The sequence below is a fragment of the Scedosporium apiospermum genome (genome assembly GCF_000732125.1).
Source record: "Scedosporium apiospermum strain IHEM 14462 chromosome Unknown SEQ_SAPIO_0165, whole genome shotgun sequence".
Classification (NCBI taxonomy): Eukaryota; Fungi; Ascomycota; class Sordariomycetes; order Microascales; family Microascaceae; genus Scedosporium; species Scedosporium apiospermum.
In genome coordinates this window covers 407,424-426,162 of record NW_015971866.1, presented here as the reverse complement: position 1 = coordinate 426,162, position 18,739 = coordinate 407,424, and the positions used below count along the sequence as shown (strand labels likewise).

At 50.3% G+C, this 18,739-nt stretch overlaps 3 protein-coding genes and 2 pseudogenes across 3 annotated transcripts; 3 read left to right on the top strand and 2 right to left on the bottom strand.

Moving 5' to 3' along the window:
* Window positions 1-318: 318 nt before the first annotated feature.
* Window positions 319-2,094, top strand: SAPIO_CDS10291 (Nitrate transporter; the record flags this gene model as incomplete). The annotated part of the gene is made up of 6 exons (XM_016783902.1): window positions 319-492; window positions 554-633; window positions 698-973; window positions 1,031-1,443; window positions 1,501-1,860; window positions 1,934-2,094. The coding sequence occupies 6 exons, from the start codon at window positions 319-321 to the stop codon at window positions 2,092-2,094; spliced, it is 1,464 nt and encodes a 487-aa protein (XP_016638744.1).
* A 335-nt stretch (window positions 2,095-2,429) lies between these two features.
* SAPIO_CDS10290 (uncharacterized protein) lies at window positions 2,430-3,404 on the bottom strand (the record flags this gene model as incomplete). Its single annotated transcript, XM_016783901.1, has 3 exons — window positions 2,430-2,790; window positions 2,877-3,147; window positions 3,245-3,404. The coding sequence occupies 3 exons, from the start codon at window positions 3,402-3,404 to the stop codon at window positions 2,430-2,432; spliced, it is 792 nt and encodes a 263-aa protein (XP_016638743.1).
* A 3,162-nt stretch (window positions 3,405-6,566) lies between these two features.
* Window positions 6,567-7,956, top strand: SAPIO_CDS10289 (uncharacterized protein; the record flags this gene model as incomplete). Its single annotated transcript, XM_016783899.1, has 3 exons — window positions 6,567-6,826; window positions 6,914-7,854; window positions 7,913-7,956. The coding sequence occupies 3 exons, from the start codon at window positions 6,567-6,569 to the stop codon at window positions 7,954-7,956; spliced, it is 1,245 nt and encodes a 414-aa protein (XP_016638742.1).
* Window positions 7,957-9,812: 1,856 nt separating this feature from the next.
* SAPIO_CDS10288 lies at window positions 9,813-11,096 on the bottom strand (annotated as a pseudogene; the record flags this gene model as incomplete).
* A 2,753-nt stretch (window positions 11,097-13,849) lies between these two features.
* On the top strand, window positions 13,850-14,977 carry SAPIO_CDS10287 (annotated as a pseudogene; the record flags this gene model as incomplete).
* Window positions 14,978-18,739: the final 3,762 nt, after the last annotated feature.

Here is an 18,739-nt window from a genome sequence, read left to right as displayed (position 1 = left end):
TCGGTATTGGGGTGAAGTTGCAGTACGCAGGGTTGAATGATCCTGACGCCCGTTACGATTGAAGATATCACTATCTCGAGCCAATGCTGAATTTTGCTCCTAAGAAAGGAAAACGGGCATATATCGATTCCCCTAAGAACGATCTGCTATATCTCTCCATGGCTTCTCCCGCATCGAAGCCGGCTCTGGCAACAAAATTATATTTTCTAAAAAAAAAAAAAATTCACCAGCATTAGCAGTATTCGAAACGATACGTCTGCTTGGTTTCTCACATATTTCTGATTTTGCGGGCCGCTGTTATCGTACTTACTGGTCGCAATGTTGTCGACTAAGCTCCGCTACCTCGTCAGGTCTCCAGAGGTCAATCCCATCACTCTCAAAGCAAGATCGGTCCCGGTTTTCAATCCGATTGACCGCTATGGACGTGTCTTCTTCTTTTCATGGCTGGGGTTCATGGTGGCATTCCTATCCTGGTATGCCTTTCCGCCATTGGTACGTGGTTCCCCCCCATCTTTCTCCAAAGGTTCTCGAGATTTCTGACCTTGACTTGTAGTTGACCATTAGCATACGCGAGGACTTGAAAATGACCCAGGCTGACGTTGCCAATTCCAACATTGTGGCACTTCTCGCAACGTACGTTTCGTCCAAGGAAACATTGATAGCTCAAACCTAGGCCTTAACGATATTGAATGCTCAGGTTTCTTGTCCGCCTTGTCACCGGTCCTCTTTGCGACCGATATGGACCGCGTTACGTCTTCGCCGGTCTCCTGCTGTGCGGTGCTGTCCCCACAGCCCTAGCTACGACCGTGAAGAATCCCATGGGCCTAATCGCAATTCGGTTTTTCGTTGGTATTTTGGGTGGAACGTTCGTCCCATGCCAGGTCTGGTGCACCGGCTTCTTCGACAAGAATGTCGTTGGGACTGCCAATGCACTTGCGGGAGGTTGGGGTAACGCTGGAGGTGGAATAACCTAGTGAGTTGGCTCCTTCGTGCTGCTGTTCTGTCACCACATCGCTGACTTGAGGTTAAGCTTCGTCATGCCAGCCTTGTTCGATGCCCTTGTCCATTCCCAGGGCCTTACTCCTCATGTGGCGTGGAGGGTGGCCTTCGTACTCCCATTCGTTATTGTTACCGCGACCGCCGCAGGAATGCTTCTCCTCTGTGATGATACCCCGACTGGGAAGTGGGCCGACCGTCACCTTGTCATTGAAGGCCTTCCTCCAACTCCTCCTTCCGAGGTGGCCACTCTGCATCCGGGGGAGTCCAAAGAGAGATACAAGGATCCTGAAAAGTCACCAGCCGAATCTATTCTCCAGGCACGTAGCACTGAAATTGATCTGCCCAGGGGGGAGTTGGTTGCTGCTCCTAGTTTCCGCAAAACTCTCCAAGTAGCCTTCTCACTACAGACTCTGGCGCTGGCGGTCCCATACGCCTGTTCTTTTGGTGAGCTCTTAATCGGTCCGGGCAACCTCGTTGTCATATGCTAACGTAGAACTGCAGGGGGGGAGCTGGCGATTAACTCTATCATCGGGTCATATTACTATAAGAACTTCCCTCACCTCGGCCAAACCCTTTCTGGCCGTTGGGCGGCTATGTTTGGTCTGCTTAACGTCCTCTTTCGGCCTGCTGGAGGCATTATCGGTGACATCATCTACAAGTACACCCAGTCTGTTTGGTGCAAGAAGCTCTGGCTGTGCTTTCTGGGTGTCGTCATGGGTGTCTTCCAGCTTGCCATTGGCCTGTCGGACCCTCATCACCAGCCGACTATGTTCGGCCTCGTCGCAGGCCTTGCGTTCTTCATGGATGCGTCGAACGGAGCTAGCTTTGCAGTTGTCCCGCACGTTTTTCCTTCATCGAACGGTATGTTGTCAAAGTCCTTCCAGTCAACGGCGTCCTGCTAATACGTAGATGATGTATATAGGTGTACTTTCAGGCCTTGTTGGAGCCACTGGAAACTTGGGTGGGGTTATATTTGCTGTCATCTTTCGGCATTTTGGAAAGGCATACCACACGTCTCTGTGGATTCTCGGTGTCATTAGCATCGTGGTTAACCTCGGTACGGCATGGATTCCTCCAGTGCCAAAGGATTATTGATGCCCATGTCGAACGCCGTTCGCGTCGGTCTACGGGTTGACAGATATCACGAAGCAGGCAAACTAGGAGGGCAGGGCATGCTCATGGAGATGTATGAAACTCAGTAACGAGTAAACCGGGGGGATATCAATACATGAAAGTTCTTATTGGGAGATGCTATCGCAAACGATGTCGTGGTGGTCCAACCTCATCAAACGCCTTACGCCATGGATGCAACACCGAAAAAGGGAGGAGGGCAAACCGCCTCCTCACCGCAATGCAGTCTATAATTACGCCGGTGCTTGCGCGCTCGGTGCCTACGCAGCAGGCCGGTTATTACCAGTCACCTTCAATCCTTACATGCCCTTCGCCATCCCACTGAATGGACACGTGGTCGGCGCTCCGACCGGTTCAGCCATATCTTCCTCGTCGAGCATCTTCTTTCCGTGTAGGTAGCCTTCCTTTTCGATGACGATCTCGGCGTTCTCCTGGATGAACTCCTCGCCGTCCTTGACGTGCCACTTGGCCATGAGATCGTTCTGGATCCAGATGACCTTGCCAATGGCCTTGACGAGGGCGATCTTGCGTTGGAGGTGAAGGCGGGGGTGGCAGAGAATTGCCTCGGTGAGAATGTCTTGGATGAAGGAGAGACAGGCGCCGAGGTGGATGTACTCGACGTGAAGGGGATGGGCGCGACCAAGACCGACGTGCATCATGCTAGGAGGGGTCAGTATATTGCTTAGAATAGAATAGAAAATTATGGTGAAATAATTAAACGAGGGGGCAAAAAGGTTTGCACATACCCAACTTTGTCGAGGTATTCCCAGAATTCCATCCTCGACGGGTCTGTGCAGAGCTTGCTCAGATACGCCCTCAGGAACATTTTCCTGTGAAGAATCTGGGGGCTGTTCTCATCGGGCTGTTCATCGAGAGGACCTTCGAAACTCGTGCTTCGCGTAGTGAATGCGCGGGCTGTGATGTCGTAAGACAGGAGTTTGTTGTAGACGATGTTGACGACGGCGGGGATGAGGGCCTTTACGTATTTCGAGCCGGTAATGAGGGCCTCGATATCGCCTATGACGCGACGAGGTCTTTGTTAGAGCATGCGCTGAGGAAGACGAGTAAAAAAGAAAAAAAGAAAAAACGTCAATATTCACTGGGAGAAACTAACCACTGTTGAAATCAAGGAAGCTGTGGAGATAACGAATCCTGGCCTCGAGGTCGGTGTAGAGATCTTGACGATCAATGTGGTTGATGTGGCGGGTGCGGGTTTGAGGTTTGGCGGTGGCCTCCTTGGGTGCCATCGGTGGGGGGTTGCCGTTGTTTGCCATGATGCCTCAACTGCGAGTTCGCGGGGTTGACGATGTGTGATTGTGCAAATGAGCGAATGTCTCTGGGGCGTGACGTAGAAAGTGCTACTTCAGATCCAGCTGTCGGGAGAAAAAGTGCTAAATCGTTCACAGTTCGATGGAGGACAAGCAAAAAGCGTCTTGGGACGTCGATCCAAATCCAAAGCGAAAATCTCAACTGCTATTCCATCGAAAATTGAAAAAACCCACCGGCAAACATGGGCCCCATGCTTCTCTTTTAATACGCAGTCCCCATTTCCGGCTTCTACGTCACTCCCTCCATCCCGATCCTCCCTGCAGGAATTCTCGCAAAATATCGTGCTCGCTCTGGCCATGGGCTGATTCCATGAGCCCATGGCGTGGTCGCACTCCACCGTGCTTAATACCGGCTTTCCCCGACGTCCGTGTTCAGCTGCCTGGCGATGGAGCTTCTTGGAAGGCGGTCGCCGTCACAGGATTGGTGGTACGACAAATGCGACGGCTCCAATTGGGCAGGGGCGCCGATGGAGTGGAACTGTCAGGGATCAAAGGCTTGCCAGGGCTGCGCTAAATCGGGAATGGCCCAGAAGTGGAATCGGATCATACTGTGGAGCGAAAGCAAATTGCGCCAATGCAGCGGAATTCTCGCGTTGCTCTGGAAGCTCCGAAGGAACAGTCCAAGCTCTGCAAAACGGGCGCGATCAAGCAGTCTCCGAAGCCGCCAAGATCCATCGACGATCTCCGACGCCCGTTACCGTTGCCCGTCGTCAAGGACGACACCGCGAGGACGAGGAGGAGCCGATGAAGTTGGAGCACGGAATGGGATTGAATGGGATCCCTGCCCCTGCTTCTCGTGCATTCCGATGGACCTCCCAGGGACCAAGCCACGTGGGATTCCTTCCCCGCTTCCTCCTTGGTAACTAGCCAGGCAAGGAGAAATGAAGGGAACATCACCATCCCAATGAGGCTTTAAACTATCAATCTCTTTTGTAGCCAGTTGGAGGCCGAAGATACAAAGATGGAGGTTTCCGTTGCGAATCATCTAGCCAAATGCAGCGTCGCGCAGGCTCTAACCACCCATTTATGTGCTAGATATGCTCGGAAATGAGTGCTCGAGGGCACATGTTAGCGAACCTCCTCCTCTCTATCAGCTAGGAATGGTGTCTGATCGTCGTGGTCTAGAACGATCGATGCCCCCCTTCCCGAGTCGAGGAGTACACTATTCCGTTCATAGCGCTACACCACATTTGTGATAGAGCTCCATGAGCTTATGCAAACAATTCGAGGCTAATTTCCTTCCTGACTTGGTGTCGAAGCGTAGCTGTCTATGCTATTCTCTACGAAGTACTCGATATTGAGACTAGGCAGGTTGGTCCCGCAAACTAAGTGATATTCATGGCATGATATGGGACTTCGCTCTTCGGTTGACCATTGTCGCGGATCGGTGGACTCTAGAATCGGGGATTTGTCTTGACCCGGGTCTTGGACTAGGGGAATAGAGAACCTTGAAGGAAGACTCTAACTCGAATATTGAACTGCGGGGTCCCGGGTGTCTAGTGTCTACTCCGTACATATATGTAGATCATTCTTCAACCTGTGCATTGCTTGCCTTGGTGCCATACCGTTAAGTCTTGGTGTTGACGCTGCCCTGCCATGTAATGATGCACCTTAAACCTGGCCCCAGGCTCCAATGCAATGCACCTGCAATGAAGCATTGGTAACCCACATTCCCATATTACCTATCCGGGCTAGATCTTAATTTGAGGAGCTCAGTTTCGATAGTCTGAGAACGTAGCCTGTCCATAGACGTTGACACTACGAAGCCGTCCACCAATTAACCGTGGAGAACTAGGATGTGGTTCCCATGCGGGTTTCTGGTAGCAATAATAGGAAGCAACTGTCAGAGCGCAAGAGAGCTAGACTCCGGAGAGTCTGGATCGAGGAAGATTCAAGGACCCTGCTAAGTCGTGATGGATGGCCTTTCGAGCATGGCGTCTTCTCGTCTCCAAGTTTTGTCACGTGCGTGGACTAACATCCCCCGGATGGGTTTTCACGCGAGGCAGCCAAGACTTTTCACTGGATAACTGCCAAGTATTTGGTGAATTGATGTCGAGAACGGGGAGTCTTTTGCAAGCTGTGTAGATGTCCTGTGCTCTCCGAGTAAGGCACCATTGGCTCACCTTTATCTTTTGCCTTCCCGCTCACTCCTCTTCCCACTCTCCCTTCTCAGCTTCCCATTCTTCCTCCTCTCCTTCCCCTCTGTCCGAGCTCACCGACTCCGAGCCCTCCCGAAAGACCCACAGACATTCAGCCCCGTTTCCAGTTCACCAAATCCCCGCCCTTCCGCTGATTCCCATTCGTGAACATCGAGGCAAACACTTCTGGTACAGGGGGTCGAGGTCACGCGGGATTTCGTACAATTCGTAGCAACTGAGACAGGCGGCTATGTGCGACAAGGAGCCCACTTTCAAGGGCGTTCATTCTCTTCGACGTCGTTAAAGTCTTCCTGGAAAAGAGCCGCCAGCAATGCATCTTCTCCAGCTTCTTACAATTGACAGGTTGCTAACTTCGAGGCGGAACATTGGGCCTCTCGTCCGGGAGTATCCATTGCTGATTACCTGGTGTAAGGTGTTGATAAACTGTTGAAACGGTGGCCTTTGATGTTTCAAGGCAGTCACCGCAGAGTATACGAAGCTACACATCCAACCTCGCTTACACGCATATAAGGGAAGAAGGGTTCCCACGAACCTAGAAGAAGGAATACTTGGGGAGTTAGACGGTTGTTTTTTTTTTTTTTTTTTTTTTTTTTTTTTTTTGGCTCGCAGCTCCGAAAGGGACGGATTCAGAAGTCGTTCTTTTATCTTTCTTCTCAATATCACATTTCTTGTTTCACATTACTTCTATTTCCTCTTCTTGTGACACTGTGCGATGCAGATTCCCATTGATCATTCAGTCCCCGCCGTCCTTCGACCATTACGATTTACGACCAAATGGGGAGGTATGATTTCTTCATTCAATGGATTAAATTACGCCTTATATGTAAGGCGCTATTTAACGTTGGCTCAAGGAACAAGGATTAATACCTCGAGCATCCGAAGCATCCAGCGTGTGAATTTTTTCGACATACTGGGCTGACGCCTTTGAAACCGAAACCCTGACTTGAATATGGGTGCTCTTACGACATTAGGCTTGCCTCTCGTCGCCCTGTTCGCCATTGGCTTCCAGATCTTCCTCAAGGACCCGGTGTGGCTAGGCCTGGGCATCGGAAAGGAGTTCCAGCCCTTATCCCACTTTCCCTATGAGTGCCGCCGAATCGACAGTGACCCCCATCTTCAGGGATGCGAGGACATGTGGCTCTCCGAGCAAACGCGAGTGCTGTACCTCGCGTGTTCTGACGTGATGAGCCGAACGCACTGGTTTCCGAGGTAAGAGGCTAAGAGCACATCCCGTCCCGTTTCATCCAATCTCTATACGCCCCACAGGGATGTGCCTAACTCCACCTTCTTTCCAAGCAATGATCACTTCAACTTATCTGGGCGCTCCCAGAAGGATGCCGTGATCGCCCTTCAAATTGACTCTCCGGCGGGAACCTCCTTCAAGTACAATGTTCTCAAGACCTCTGGGTATGCCGGCACCGCTGGAGATGGATTGCTCGACCTCACTGGCATCGCGGGTCTGGATGTTGCAAGCGAAGGAGAAAAAAGTGAAGGGGATGAGGAGAGCATCGTTGAATTGCTCCTTGTCAACATGCGCCCTTCGCTAGACTCTACTGGGAAAATTGCCTCTGATCAATCCGTCACGGGTGGTAACTCGACTATTGAGGTGTTCCAGGTCCGCGGCCGCGACGCGGAGACCATGACGCACCTGCACACCGTCGCGGATCCCAACATCGCCACACCTAACAACATCGCCCTCGCCAATAACGAAAACAGCAAACAATTCTACATCACCAATGATCACGGCCTCCAGAAGGTTGGGATACGATCCCACCTGTCGCCTCTCCTGGGAACCGGCAATGTGGCTTTCTGCACTGTGGACGGCGGGTGTAAGCTTGTTTCGGAGGGTCACAAGTATCCTAACGGGCTAACGCAACATGACGGGTTCGTTTACGTTCCGGGTTCCATGTATGGAGGCATTCAAGTTTACCGCATTGCGGAAGGGACCAACGGTCTCGAGAAGGTAGAGGACATACCTATCAATTACGGCCTGGACAATCTCTCTGTGGATGCTAAGGGCGACATCTACGCGGCTGCGTTCCCGAAAGGAATCGAGATTCTACAGTCTTTCAAGGACCCGTACAACTCGAAGCCTCGATCCACGGTGATACGCGTTCGGAAGGCCAAGAATGGAACGCACTCCTGGGAGAAGGTCTTGGAAGATGGCGAGGGCGGTACGCTCCCTGGTGCTACCACTGTCGTGCACGATGCGAAGACGGGAAGGCTCTTTCTAAGCGGTAAGACGTCAATGTTACGATAAAAAAAAAAGAAATTGCAATGCTAACATTTTATAAGGTGTCATATCTCCTTTCATCACTGTCTGTGAGCCTCGATCCTGATTCCAAGCCATATTCAACTTCTCAAATCACATCCGGCAATCTCAATGTTATTATCCACCCCACATCCGACGTGAATCCCATACCATCTCGTTTCATCCTGTAGTTAAACTTGTTCGTGGACTAGGGGAATTCGAGGATGAACTCTGGACCTCCTCGGAGAATAGAACTTGTCGATGCCCCGCAGGGGATCGGAGCCTTACTTGCCAATAGCTTTTGTGGTGCTCACTGGCATGAAACGCAAAGTATTTGATCCCAAGTGCCATAAATATCCAGCGAGATTCACTTGAAAATTTGGGGACAATCAACTTGTCATTAGAACCGAACAAGTCTCCGCTTAATGAAGCACCTTGGAATGTGGTGAAGAAAAATATATTCGTGATCGGCATTATTTCCAACGTGAGACAGGTCGACGCCGAGCATATCTGCGAGGCCAGGTACTTTTCTAAACTGAAGTCCGGCTTCCCAGGAGTCATCGGGATGGAAGGCAATTTCGTAGATTTTCACGCTCCGCGAGAGGGCAGCGCTTTCCGTCCTATACTGATCTCTTCTACGCCTTGCCTCCCGTCTAGCAGCGTCCAGGTCAAAATACGTAGAGATAAATGGAGATGGCTCTCTGCAGGACCAATCCTCATGATTTCCTAGGGCCTTTGTAAGTCTCCCTCTCAGATAAGGGGACGTCCGGTGGTGTGCCCATTGAAACGACATGCGACAATCATCCTCAGCGAAGAAGCCGCGATGGTTAAGACGAACTCTCGACTCATCGTCTTGGACTCTGTAAAAGCGGAGGAACACCATGGTTAAAATATCCGAAGCAAACACCACGGGGGAAAGGGGGAAAAAGAGGTGCGGGGGCATCCAGCGTAACAGGGTGAATAGGCGAAGAAGAATTTGGCAGAACACCGTCTCCTAAGTAGCACTCGAAGTTAACCTATTAGGGGCGCCTGCGTAAAGATTGAGGTAGGGAAATGATGAAGGGAGGAGAGAGAACCTGCCCCGGGGAGAAACCCGTATTTATGCTCGGAAGGAGGAGCCCATGAGTGTGAGGTCCTGCCCCAGCGCAAACACTGCTGCCTGGATGTAAACACACCTGCTTGTAAGTAACGAATAGCCAGCTCTCAATGCCATGCCGTCAAGGCTCAGCCGAATCAGAGTTGAGACCCGTCACACCTCAAAGGTGGGGCCGGATTCAACCGCACCATTGACGCGACATGTACTTGTAGAGACATTGGAAGTATAGAAGACGACAAACAAGGAAACAACAGGCCTGTACGAGATACGATGTGGGTGATAAGAGCGATCATAATTCACGGGTACTAAACATGTGCTTGGTATTTAGGTTATCAGCGGTGGTAACTGGAACTTGACGAACAGCTCAGGGAAGTTTTCTGCATCAATGCTCGGCGTCACTCTGGGCGTGCTGTGTATGTAGCAATGAACCAGAAAAATGATCCGCTCGCTTAGCAATCGACTTCCCGGTTTTTATATGACCGAGGACTCCTTCTCCTTCGTTGTCTCACAACAACCCGGCCACCATTGCCTCTGAATTCAAGTTCATTCGCAGGAATATGTCTATGTGTAGTGGATAGCAGGACGTATGACGTTATAAAAGTTATTTTTTGGAATTGGTAACCAATGAAATGTGTAGAATACTACGACTGGAGACGGATTAAAGGGACCAGGGCTGTTCCGGCCGGTTATAGAACGCTTTGGACTTGGGAAAGCTTCAATAAAGACGAAGAAGCCAACTAAACTCCTACCAACTACCAACTACCCCGTGTCCTTCGCTCTTGCTTTGTCTCTTAAAGAAAAGGAGTTGTTAAACCCGATGAAATTCCACCAAACCGAATCCTGCACTATCACTCCTCCTTCTCCTCCTTAATCACTACCTGACGCTGGCCATTATCATGGTGACGCACCGTCAACGAATCCCAGGTCTCAAAGTCGATAGGCAGCTCAGCCGACCCATACTCGAACTTGTACTTCTTCAAGTTGTCGGATGTTCGTTGGTGAAGGCCAACGAGGGCATTCCAAGCCTGCTTCTGGCGCTTGTACCTACCCACTCTCTCCTCGCATTCCGTTGAAGAAAGTGGCCGTTTCAACGACTGGCCAGAAACAGGAGGGGTGCGCTGGGAAGGGGGGGTTAAAGCAGATTTCAAGTGTGGCAGAGAATTCTGGGCAAGGATCTCCTCGACTCGCTTCTCGGATGCCTTCTGTAGCTTCTCGGCCTCCCTCGTTGCCGTACCATTTCCGGTCTCGGCGTTGTTCATATCCCTACACGTCTCCACCGACGATCTTTTGAGGGACCAGAGATAGAAGTTGTCGTAGTCTCCCTCTGTATCAAAATATTCATCGATCACGGTTCGTATGATTGCTTGAAAGAAGGGGACGGCATAGGCAATCCTCGATGTGATGATCGACTGAGTCTCCCTCAGGTCCCTGGCGAATGTTTCGCTGACAATGTGCCAGTTACCTAGCTTAACATGTTGCAAGATTGAGCCATATCCGAGGCGGTTTGCGCATCTTGCAATGACTTGGAGAACGTTGTTAAAATCGATGGCCATATGCTCGCATGCATTGTAGATCGCCAGGGTCGTCTTGACATCGTCATCCGTCACAGTTGAGTCCCGCAAGGTCCTTCTGGCCCAGAAAGTTCGCTCCTGGCCAATAGAATCATTCACGCCTTTCCAGTAGTCGTAGAAGCGATACCAATGCGCACAACCTCCAACACCTGTACGTTTCACATAGGGGTGATATCTCGCCCACAATTCGGAAGCTCTGAGCCGCACCAGGCTTACAATCAAATCTGCCTGATATTCGCCATCCGGCCCACGAAGAAAAACCTTCGTCTGGATGTCTCTTTCATACATCATAATGGTGGAAAGCAGGTTATTCTTCTCATCGTCGTGCTCAAAATCTTCTTCGAGGACGGCCCCAATCGCAGCGGCGTAAATAGCTAGACAATGCCCTGTTAGCGGAGACACTCGCTTTTGCTTGTTGCGGAGCATCATATCAGCAAATAGGAGGCCCTGTCGCAAACGATCCTCGGTGTAGTCGTCGATCTCGTTCGGGGGTGTCGGCACGGGCGGGCTACCAGCCTTTTCTTTGGGGTAGTCCCGCGACTCATGTTCATGAGTGGCCATTGCTGACGACCTGGCGTTGACAAACTTTGAAAGGCAGGTTTTAGGTGCGGTGAGGTAGAAGGGTGATCGAAGAATGTGGTTTGGGGATAGAATTTGGATGAAGAAAGGGGTTTAATGTGGGCTGCGGATGGAATTCGGATGGAAGAAGGTGTTTAATGTGGTTTGAGGATAGAATTTGGATAGAAGAAGTTGAGGTGTTTAATGTGGGTTGAGGATAGAATGTGGATGGAAGAAGGCGTTTTAGGATGATATATCTGGGTCGTGATGTTTATGTTTGGACCAAGTGTTGCCAAATTTTCGTTGGCACTTAATCTCAAATGTCAACTTCGACGAGATGAGACGCGATCTCAGTTGGAAACAGGTCGTAGCGTTCGTGACGGCAGTCCCATGGGGCAAGGCATGAGGAGCCTGGAGCAGTGGAGGTGGAAGCAGGCATGCACCAGGTACGTTAAGATAAATAAATGCTGGTGGCGGTCTGAAACTGATGACGAGGGCTTGCCTAAGGGCATGTGAAAAGACTCTGGAGTAAGGGCAAGGCTGTGATGATAATCGTAGGGCCTGCCAGCCCGGGAAGGAAGTAGCTCAGAAGCATTTCTACTTAGTATTTCGCATAAAAACGCGCTGGATAGCTTGGCCATATGTAGACTTCTCAGTTCCCAGCCCTCAACAACTAGAAATAGCAACCAGAAACAGCAACGAATATCCGGGGTTTACGTTTCAGAGTACGCTCTGCCTCATCATGCTCATGACTCTCGGCATCCCTAACCACTCGCTCCAGCCCGCCTCTAACACAACCATTGGGCCCTATCTTGACACCGAGAGGACAAACACACTGTCCAAGCTGTTAAACAATCTGATGTAAGGGGAGTGGCCTAATTCCTATCTCCAACCAACCTCCTCACTCGACTGCTCATCATCCAACTCCATTACTTTCCTAACATCCTCGTTTGCAGTTCTCTGCTGAAGTACGAAGCACGATCGTGTGGGTTCAGAAGAATCAGATTTACATAACGCGAATTAATTTTCAAACGACCCCATCGAGTATATGTCACTAAGCTCGACCGACCCTGTTTCTACGGCAGACTTCGGAATGATTCGTCCTTAGACCTCGATGAGGTGTTCTTCCTACTCTCTATCCCTACGATCAAAAATATGGCAAACCTTTGGTAGGATAACTGCGGTCCGCGTTTTAGGAAGATCAGAGATTTCCCATTACTACCATAGCCTTTATCACGGAGCGCCTACTAGCTAAAAGCATTCCCGTTGATCCTACCAGTCAACGCCGCTTCGGGCTCTCGCCATATGAAAGCTTGCATTTTCTTGGATATCGGCCATCATCTAGGTTAGTCTCGCCCTCCCACCGAATTAGACAATCTACACGACTTTAAATCCCCGCTAAATCCATTTCCAGTAGTGTCAAGCAACACTGAGAAGTTAGGGACTTAAGTGTCGATCAGCAAACGATGGTGTCTCGGGACAGTTGACACTCTCCATTTTTAACCACGACGGTCCGAAACCCGGTAGGATGCGTGGCTCGGTTGCGAGACATCTCCGTTGATGTTTACAAAATTTTTATAAATAGGCTTTCCCGTGAAGCCCACCTCCGCTTGGTTTCCATTTCAAACCGATGGCTCGGTCGGTGTCTTTGAGGATTTATTCGCAATTACACCATTGACACAACATATTCAACCTCGTTAATATTGTCGATTCTATTTATAACCATCCTCTTCTGCACGATAGATGGGAAAACAGATTCCCCTGTCAGGCGGCCCTGTGTTTCTGCAGGTGAAAAACGCGTGAGTTTCTGTCGGGAGGTGTGAACTCGACGTACCCGATTGGGGACCCGGCCATGTCCGGAAGAAGACGATTAATTACTCCACCCATTTTCGCTGGCTGAATTCAAAAATTGTTGATCTATAACTCGTATCTGATAATGAGTATCCTGCCGCTCTAGATTATCGCTCTTTAACCGAGTCGCTCCCCCACCTGCCGGTCAAATTGCATGACATTCTTCCACGAGAGATCACTGGGACGGGACGATTGCCTCCAGGGTTTCGTTTACACTTCTTTCACTTGCGGCGGAGAAACCGGTACGAGTCTACAGCAGATGAGAACGAGAGGTGCCCTTCGCTTCCCGGTGTGCACCATCTTGCCTCATTACCCATCAGTTAATAAGATGGGAAATCTCCACCCATTGGCTCATTTTTCCTATTCCTACTTGTTGCTTGGACAGAACTCCGATCCATCGCCCCATATGCGGTGGGCGGAGTCGAGTTCTTGCAGGAACCAAACTACGTAACCGATTGAAGAGATGGAGTCCGAGGACGGTCCCATGATTATGGTTGATTTCGAGCGGGCCGGGAACACGAGCCGCGAGGAATAGCGGGGGCTCTTTCTTTGCGGATTGAAGAATATTGCAGCCTATGCGTGGTTGAATGAAAACTTCTATGTTTGGGCCCAACACCACTATATACCGCCGTCATATCCACCTTAGTAGAATCAGATTTTGACTTAAAGGAGGGGCCGCCCTTTGCTCACCCGCGCTGCGTCCCAGGATTTCTGTGTAATCTTGCATCTCAGACACCGAGCATATAGTGCTTCTCCCTTCCCATATACCCCTCGATTGGTCTAGGGTCTAGACGCTAGACGTCAAACTTGCTGTCTACGCAAAACAGGAGGCCATCCCCACGACACTCCCTTATACCACTTCTTACCCAGCTCTTTGTAGCTGCAGACCCATCTCCGTGACAAAGATGATCAGCCTTCGTAACCTTGTGGCACTCGCGGTTGCCGTTGTCCCAGTGCTGGCACAAGACCGGACAGTTACAGTCACCATCACGAAAAATGTCTACGTGACTCAGACCGTTGGCGGTGGGGCCGCCACAACTGTCATCCTGGGACCGAATGACAGTGAGCCCGAGACCGTCACCGTTACTGAGACCGTCACCGATAGAGTTGGGGGCGCCGGCATCACACACATTGTATACGTGACGACGACCGCTGCCGGTTTAACGACGGTTCCCGTTTCGAAGACACGTACGGTGACCGAAACAGTCGAAGAAAATGCCACTGTCACCAAGACAGTTATAGCATCAGCCCCTGTGGGAGAGTGTGACACGACACGCGTCAAATTTATAACCACGACCGAGACCGAGACCGAGTCAGTCCCAGTGTCAAAGACTCAGTATGTCCGAACGACAGTTACCGCTGGTGGAGGCGGTCTCGTGTCTACTGAGACCGTGACTGTGACCGAGGCTGGAGGATTAGTCTCTACTGAATACGTTACCGTGACCGAGGAGGGCGGCCTTGTGTCTACCGAGTACGTCACCAGGACGAAGACAGTCTCCGAGGTGGTTCCCGAGACCATCACTCGCACGAGGACCATCACTGCGGAGCCAGTCACCGTGACGGCTAAGGCTGAAACCGTTACCCGAACTAGGACTGTCACCCAGGACCAAGTTACGGTAACAGCTGAAGGCCAGACTATCACCCGGACTAGGACCGTTACTGCTGACCCGGTCACTATCACCGCCGAGGCGTCGACGGTCATCAGGACACGGACAGCGACCGAAACCCTCACGCAAATCCGGACTGTAACGGTCCAGGGTGAGGCCGAGACAGTGACCCGCGTCAGGACCGCCACCGTCGAGGGCGAAGCCGCGACTGTTACCCAGGTCAGGACTGTAACGGAAGCAGGAGAAGGCGAGACTGTAACTCGGGTCAGGACTGTGACAGTAGCGGGCGATGGTGAAACTGTCACCGTCACGAGGGGCGGGTCGACCGTGACTCGGACTCAGACTGAGCGTATTACCGTCACTGTTCCTGGATCCGGCGATGGTCGCGGAATCACCTTCGATGGGAGCGCACCCACCGGGGCCTAGGTTTACTATGTCGGGTTCCCAACGCCTCTTTCACGGCCGGAACTGGCAAAATCGACGACTTGCATTAGGAGGTTGGATTATTTTCTTTTCTTTTTTGTCTTGTTTGTATATATATAATGTTGCTAAGGCATTTTCTCTATGCTTAAGGGAGTGGCAGTTCTTGAGATCGCATTGGGAAGTTATGTAGTTGACTTCTATAATTTACAAAAAAAATATTTCGTGAAATACTAGATTCAAGGGAGGAGAATTTTGTCTAATTCGAGATCCGAATGAGATGAAGTATCATTGTTGTCTCTAAATATGGTGACACCACTCCTTTTCTCAAGTCCAACAAGTCCGCCACCGCCGAGATAAGTCCACACAACTGAGGAGTTACTCTACGATGGTGTAATATTTTTATTAACGGGAAAGGAGAAAGGGGAGTAAAAAGATGGCAAAAAGAGAAAGAGAAGGAAAGAGCTTGATGTAATCTGGAGAGATGAAAAAGAGGAGAGATAATCCCATCAAAAAGGAAAGCGACAAGAGTGAGATTCGAACTCACGCCCCCGAAGGGATTGGCTCACTACTGGTAGCAGGCCAACGCGTTAACCACTCCGCCATCTTGCCCCAGTGTCTTGGTTGGGTCACGGCTTATGGACGCTAATGTAGGCTAGCCTAATTCTGAACTTCTTTCGCATCCAAATTTGTCAGCTGTCAGCGGCTGAACCAAATTTCCCATGCTTCGAACCTCTTGATGGGCTGAGAAGAACTTCAGGAGGAATCCCAACGGCGCTTCCGTGGCCCATACAGAACATCAATGGGTCTCAAACTCAAATTTCAACCTCAAACAGCTGTGGCCACCATCCATGTCACTTAGTCCACACTCTTGACTCCATTGAAATCAGCTTACTAGGAGCTCCCGCGTCCCGTTCATCACCCAAGCCTATGAGGCTCACCCCTAAATGCTGGCAACCGCCAGTCTATATCCAATTGTGGAGTATTGCGGTGTAGTTGCGAAGACTGAACGCACCGCCGAATAGTCACAAAGCTGGCTCCCTTACGAATAAATATTGGTGTGGCGAGCACGATTCAGGTGCCGTTGAAGATGCAAGCACTGCGCTCACACCATGTCCATCCCAGCAGAGGTGATGGCTTGACCATGGACTTCGGCGGTTGAATAGGAACACTAGGATATAAATCCCAGGGCCGAGGAGGCGAATCATGTTCTGATAGGTAGCCTGAAAGATGTCTAAATGGAACCGAGTAGCTGGGAATGAAAGAATCACGGAGATGCCTCCGTCTTACATGAAGGATGGGACCAACGTCGAGAAGAATGTACCGAGAGGCAACTATTAATGAGAGGAGCGATTGCATTAAGTTTCTTATCCCTAAGGTAGACGCTATCTTGCAAACCATATTTAGCACTTCCTAAGTTGTTTCGAGAGAGAGTAGGCCATACACCCACGCTTTCTATCTGTGGGTGGAGCGAACTCATTAGGAAATGGGCACGGAGTAACCCTAAATCTATCGAGTTTGTGTGTTCTAAACCATAGTGAGATTCATTGAAGAAGCATGGCGGATCTGGCAGGCAAATAACCGGGACTTCACACTAACAGATGAGAATGCGTACGGCCATCATGGGCAAACAAATGGATCAATTGCCGTTCTTCTCCGAGCACGGGAGGGATGGGTGTGAGAGGGAAGAGAGATTGACTCCACCTTGTTGGGTCTCAGAGGGACCGAGGCCCTTCCGAACTAGAATTCGGTGTCCATGGCAACATTGAAGGGAAATAGTATGTAGCTTATGGATGAGATCGATGGGAAGCGGGAATGTCTCCGTCGAGATATTCCATCGGAAAACTGTCTACGAAGCGCCTTCGTCAGAATCCTTGCCTACAATGAGGCTTGAAAGGCCACTAGTTCTCAGCTTGCAAAGATAATCGTCACTCAGTTTCGGATTCTCACGTGTCTGTCGGGAGGTTGAATACCCTTGAATTGCGTTTCGCACCACATCCGCACATCCTTCACGTGGGGATGAGAATGCTTGGTGTCCAACTGTCATGTCGAGGCCATAGATATGACATTCCAAGGGTGCTGGGTCCAAATCCATTTGTTAGAAGGCGATCTATATGCGTGACATTCAATTGAAAGAATGCATGGAGGAGCTCATGGCCCCTGTGATGCTGGCATCATTATGGCCCTACGTCCAGGCTCGCTTTGTTTATGGTCGTACAGAGACGAGGTGCGAGGAAGAAGCAATGCCCTTGCCTTCAATGCCTTCAAATGTGGGAAAATGACAAGCGAGAAAGTAATACACAACCGACTTCGGAAAGATGACATCGAATATATAACGTAATCTCGTGATTGATAGGGCTACTGGCAGTCTTTATCAACACACATCATGCAGCGAGGAAAGTCGGCATTACTAAGTTATTACTCTAGATGTCTCGCTCAGTCTGCGAAGAGAGGGCCGAAAGACAAGACGTGGTCTTTAATGTCTAATATCTCCGGACGCCCCTTGGGACATGCTTGCCACCCGTGCTGTCCACCGTCGCGCGCCAACGCCATCGTAGTCGGAAGCGCGTGGCATATCATCTCCCTTTAGATCGGTATCTACTTTACTGTCTTCATCGGCATTATGTGATGTCCGCCCATCGTTCTAATAGATGAAGACGTTCTGAGCGGAGAACAAGATGCGTTGACCTGGAAGACTGCTAAGCTTCAATATGCCAATCCGTCGTGAGCGGAAAAAAGAGCGACGATGGCGATCCAGCCTACATCAACAGACGACGATGGTATTAACACCTGGACATATCTTTTGATCGCCGTCGATGCTTACGGTAGGGTTGTTGAAAATTTTGGGATTAGAGATAATATTCTGACGAGTCAGATGGTCACGATCCAGGCTCGTGATCGTGATCTTGAATTACGTTTTACGGATGCAATCTCAACCGGATTTGTTCACCGACTGTTCTACTCTTATCAGCGTGCTGGGGTGGCGGGGCAGCTTGGGGTGAAACAAACGTAAATACAAAAGGAAACTTGCAGACCATTTTATTTTCTTCCTAGCAGGTAGAAGCGAGACATCAATCGATAGCGTCCGCTAGCTCAAGGATCGGTCGCTGACGATTGTGTGCAGGGAGCCGAGAGATTGAAAAGGTGGGAAAAAGAAGAGAGAAAGAAGGGGGGAAGGAAAAGAAATAGAAAAAGGGGGGGAAAGGAAGGAAAAGAAAACGAAAAGGAAAAAGAAAAAAGGAGGAGAGAATTGGACTGAACCTTGGAGACACATTCTAATATTTACTTGGAAAGCCGAGTCTCTTCGTCCGAGGTGGTTTGTTTTGAGCCCCAGCATTGATCTCACGGTGCCTCTTTAAGGGTAAGCAGATACTACGGAGTAGGAATTGAGAGATTATTGCCATTAGTATCGTCACTAATTATTTCTTATATATTCCGATATTTTACTTCTCGGTGCCTCGAGCGCTTCTCCCTCGTTTTCTTCGGTTGGTACAAGGTGGTGTATTCACATTTGCGGCTGCCTCAAAGTCTGGTGACGCCAACGTCACATCACGCGGTTGGTCAAACCATCAATTTAGTTTATGACCGCCGGCCCGCGGCCAATTCCCGAACACCGCCAGCTGGGGCTCTTCGGCGCCGGTCTCAGACAACTTCCATGCCGGAAGGTGGAGCGAGCCAACCCAGATCGGAAGTGCCAAAGCGAGGAAAATATCATCTGAAGGCGGGAAACTACGAAGTAAACTAATCTACATCATTGCATAGTTTCCT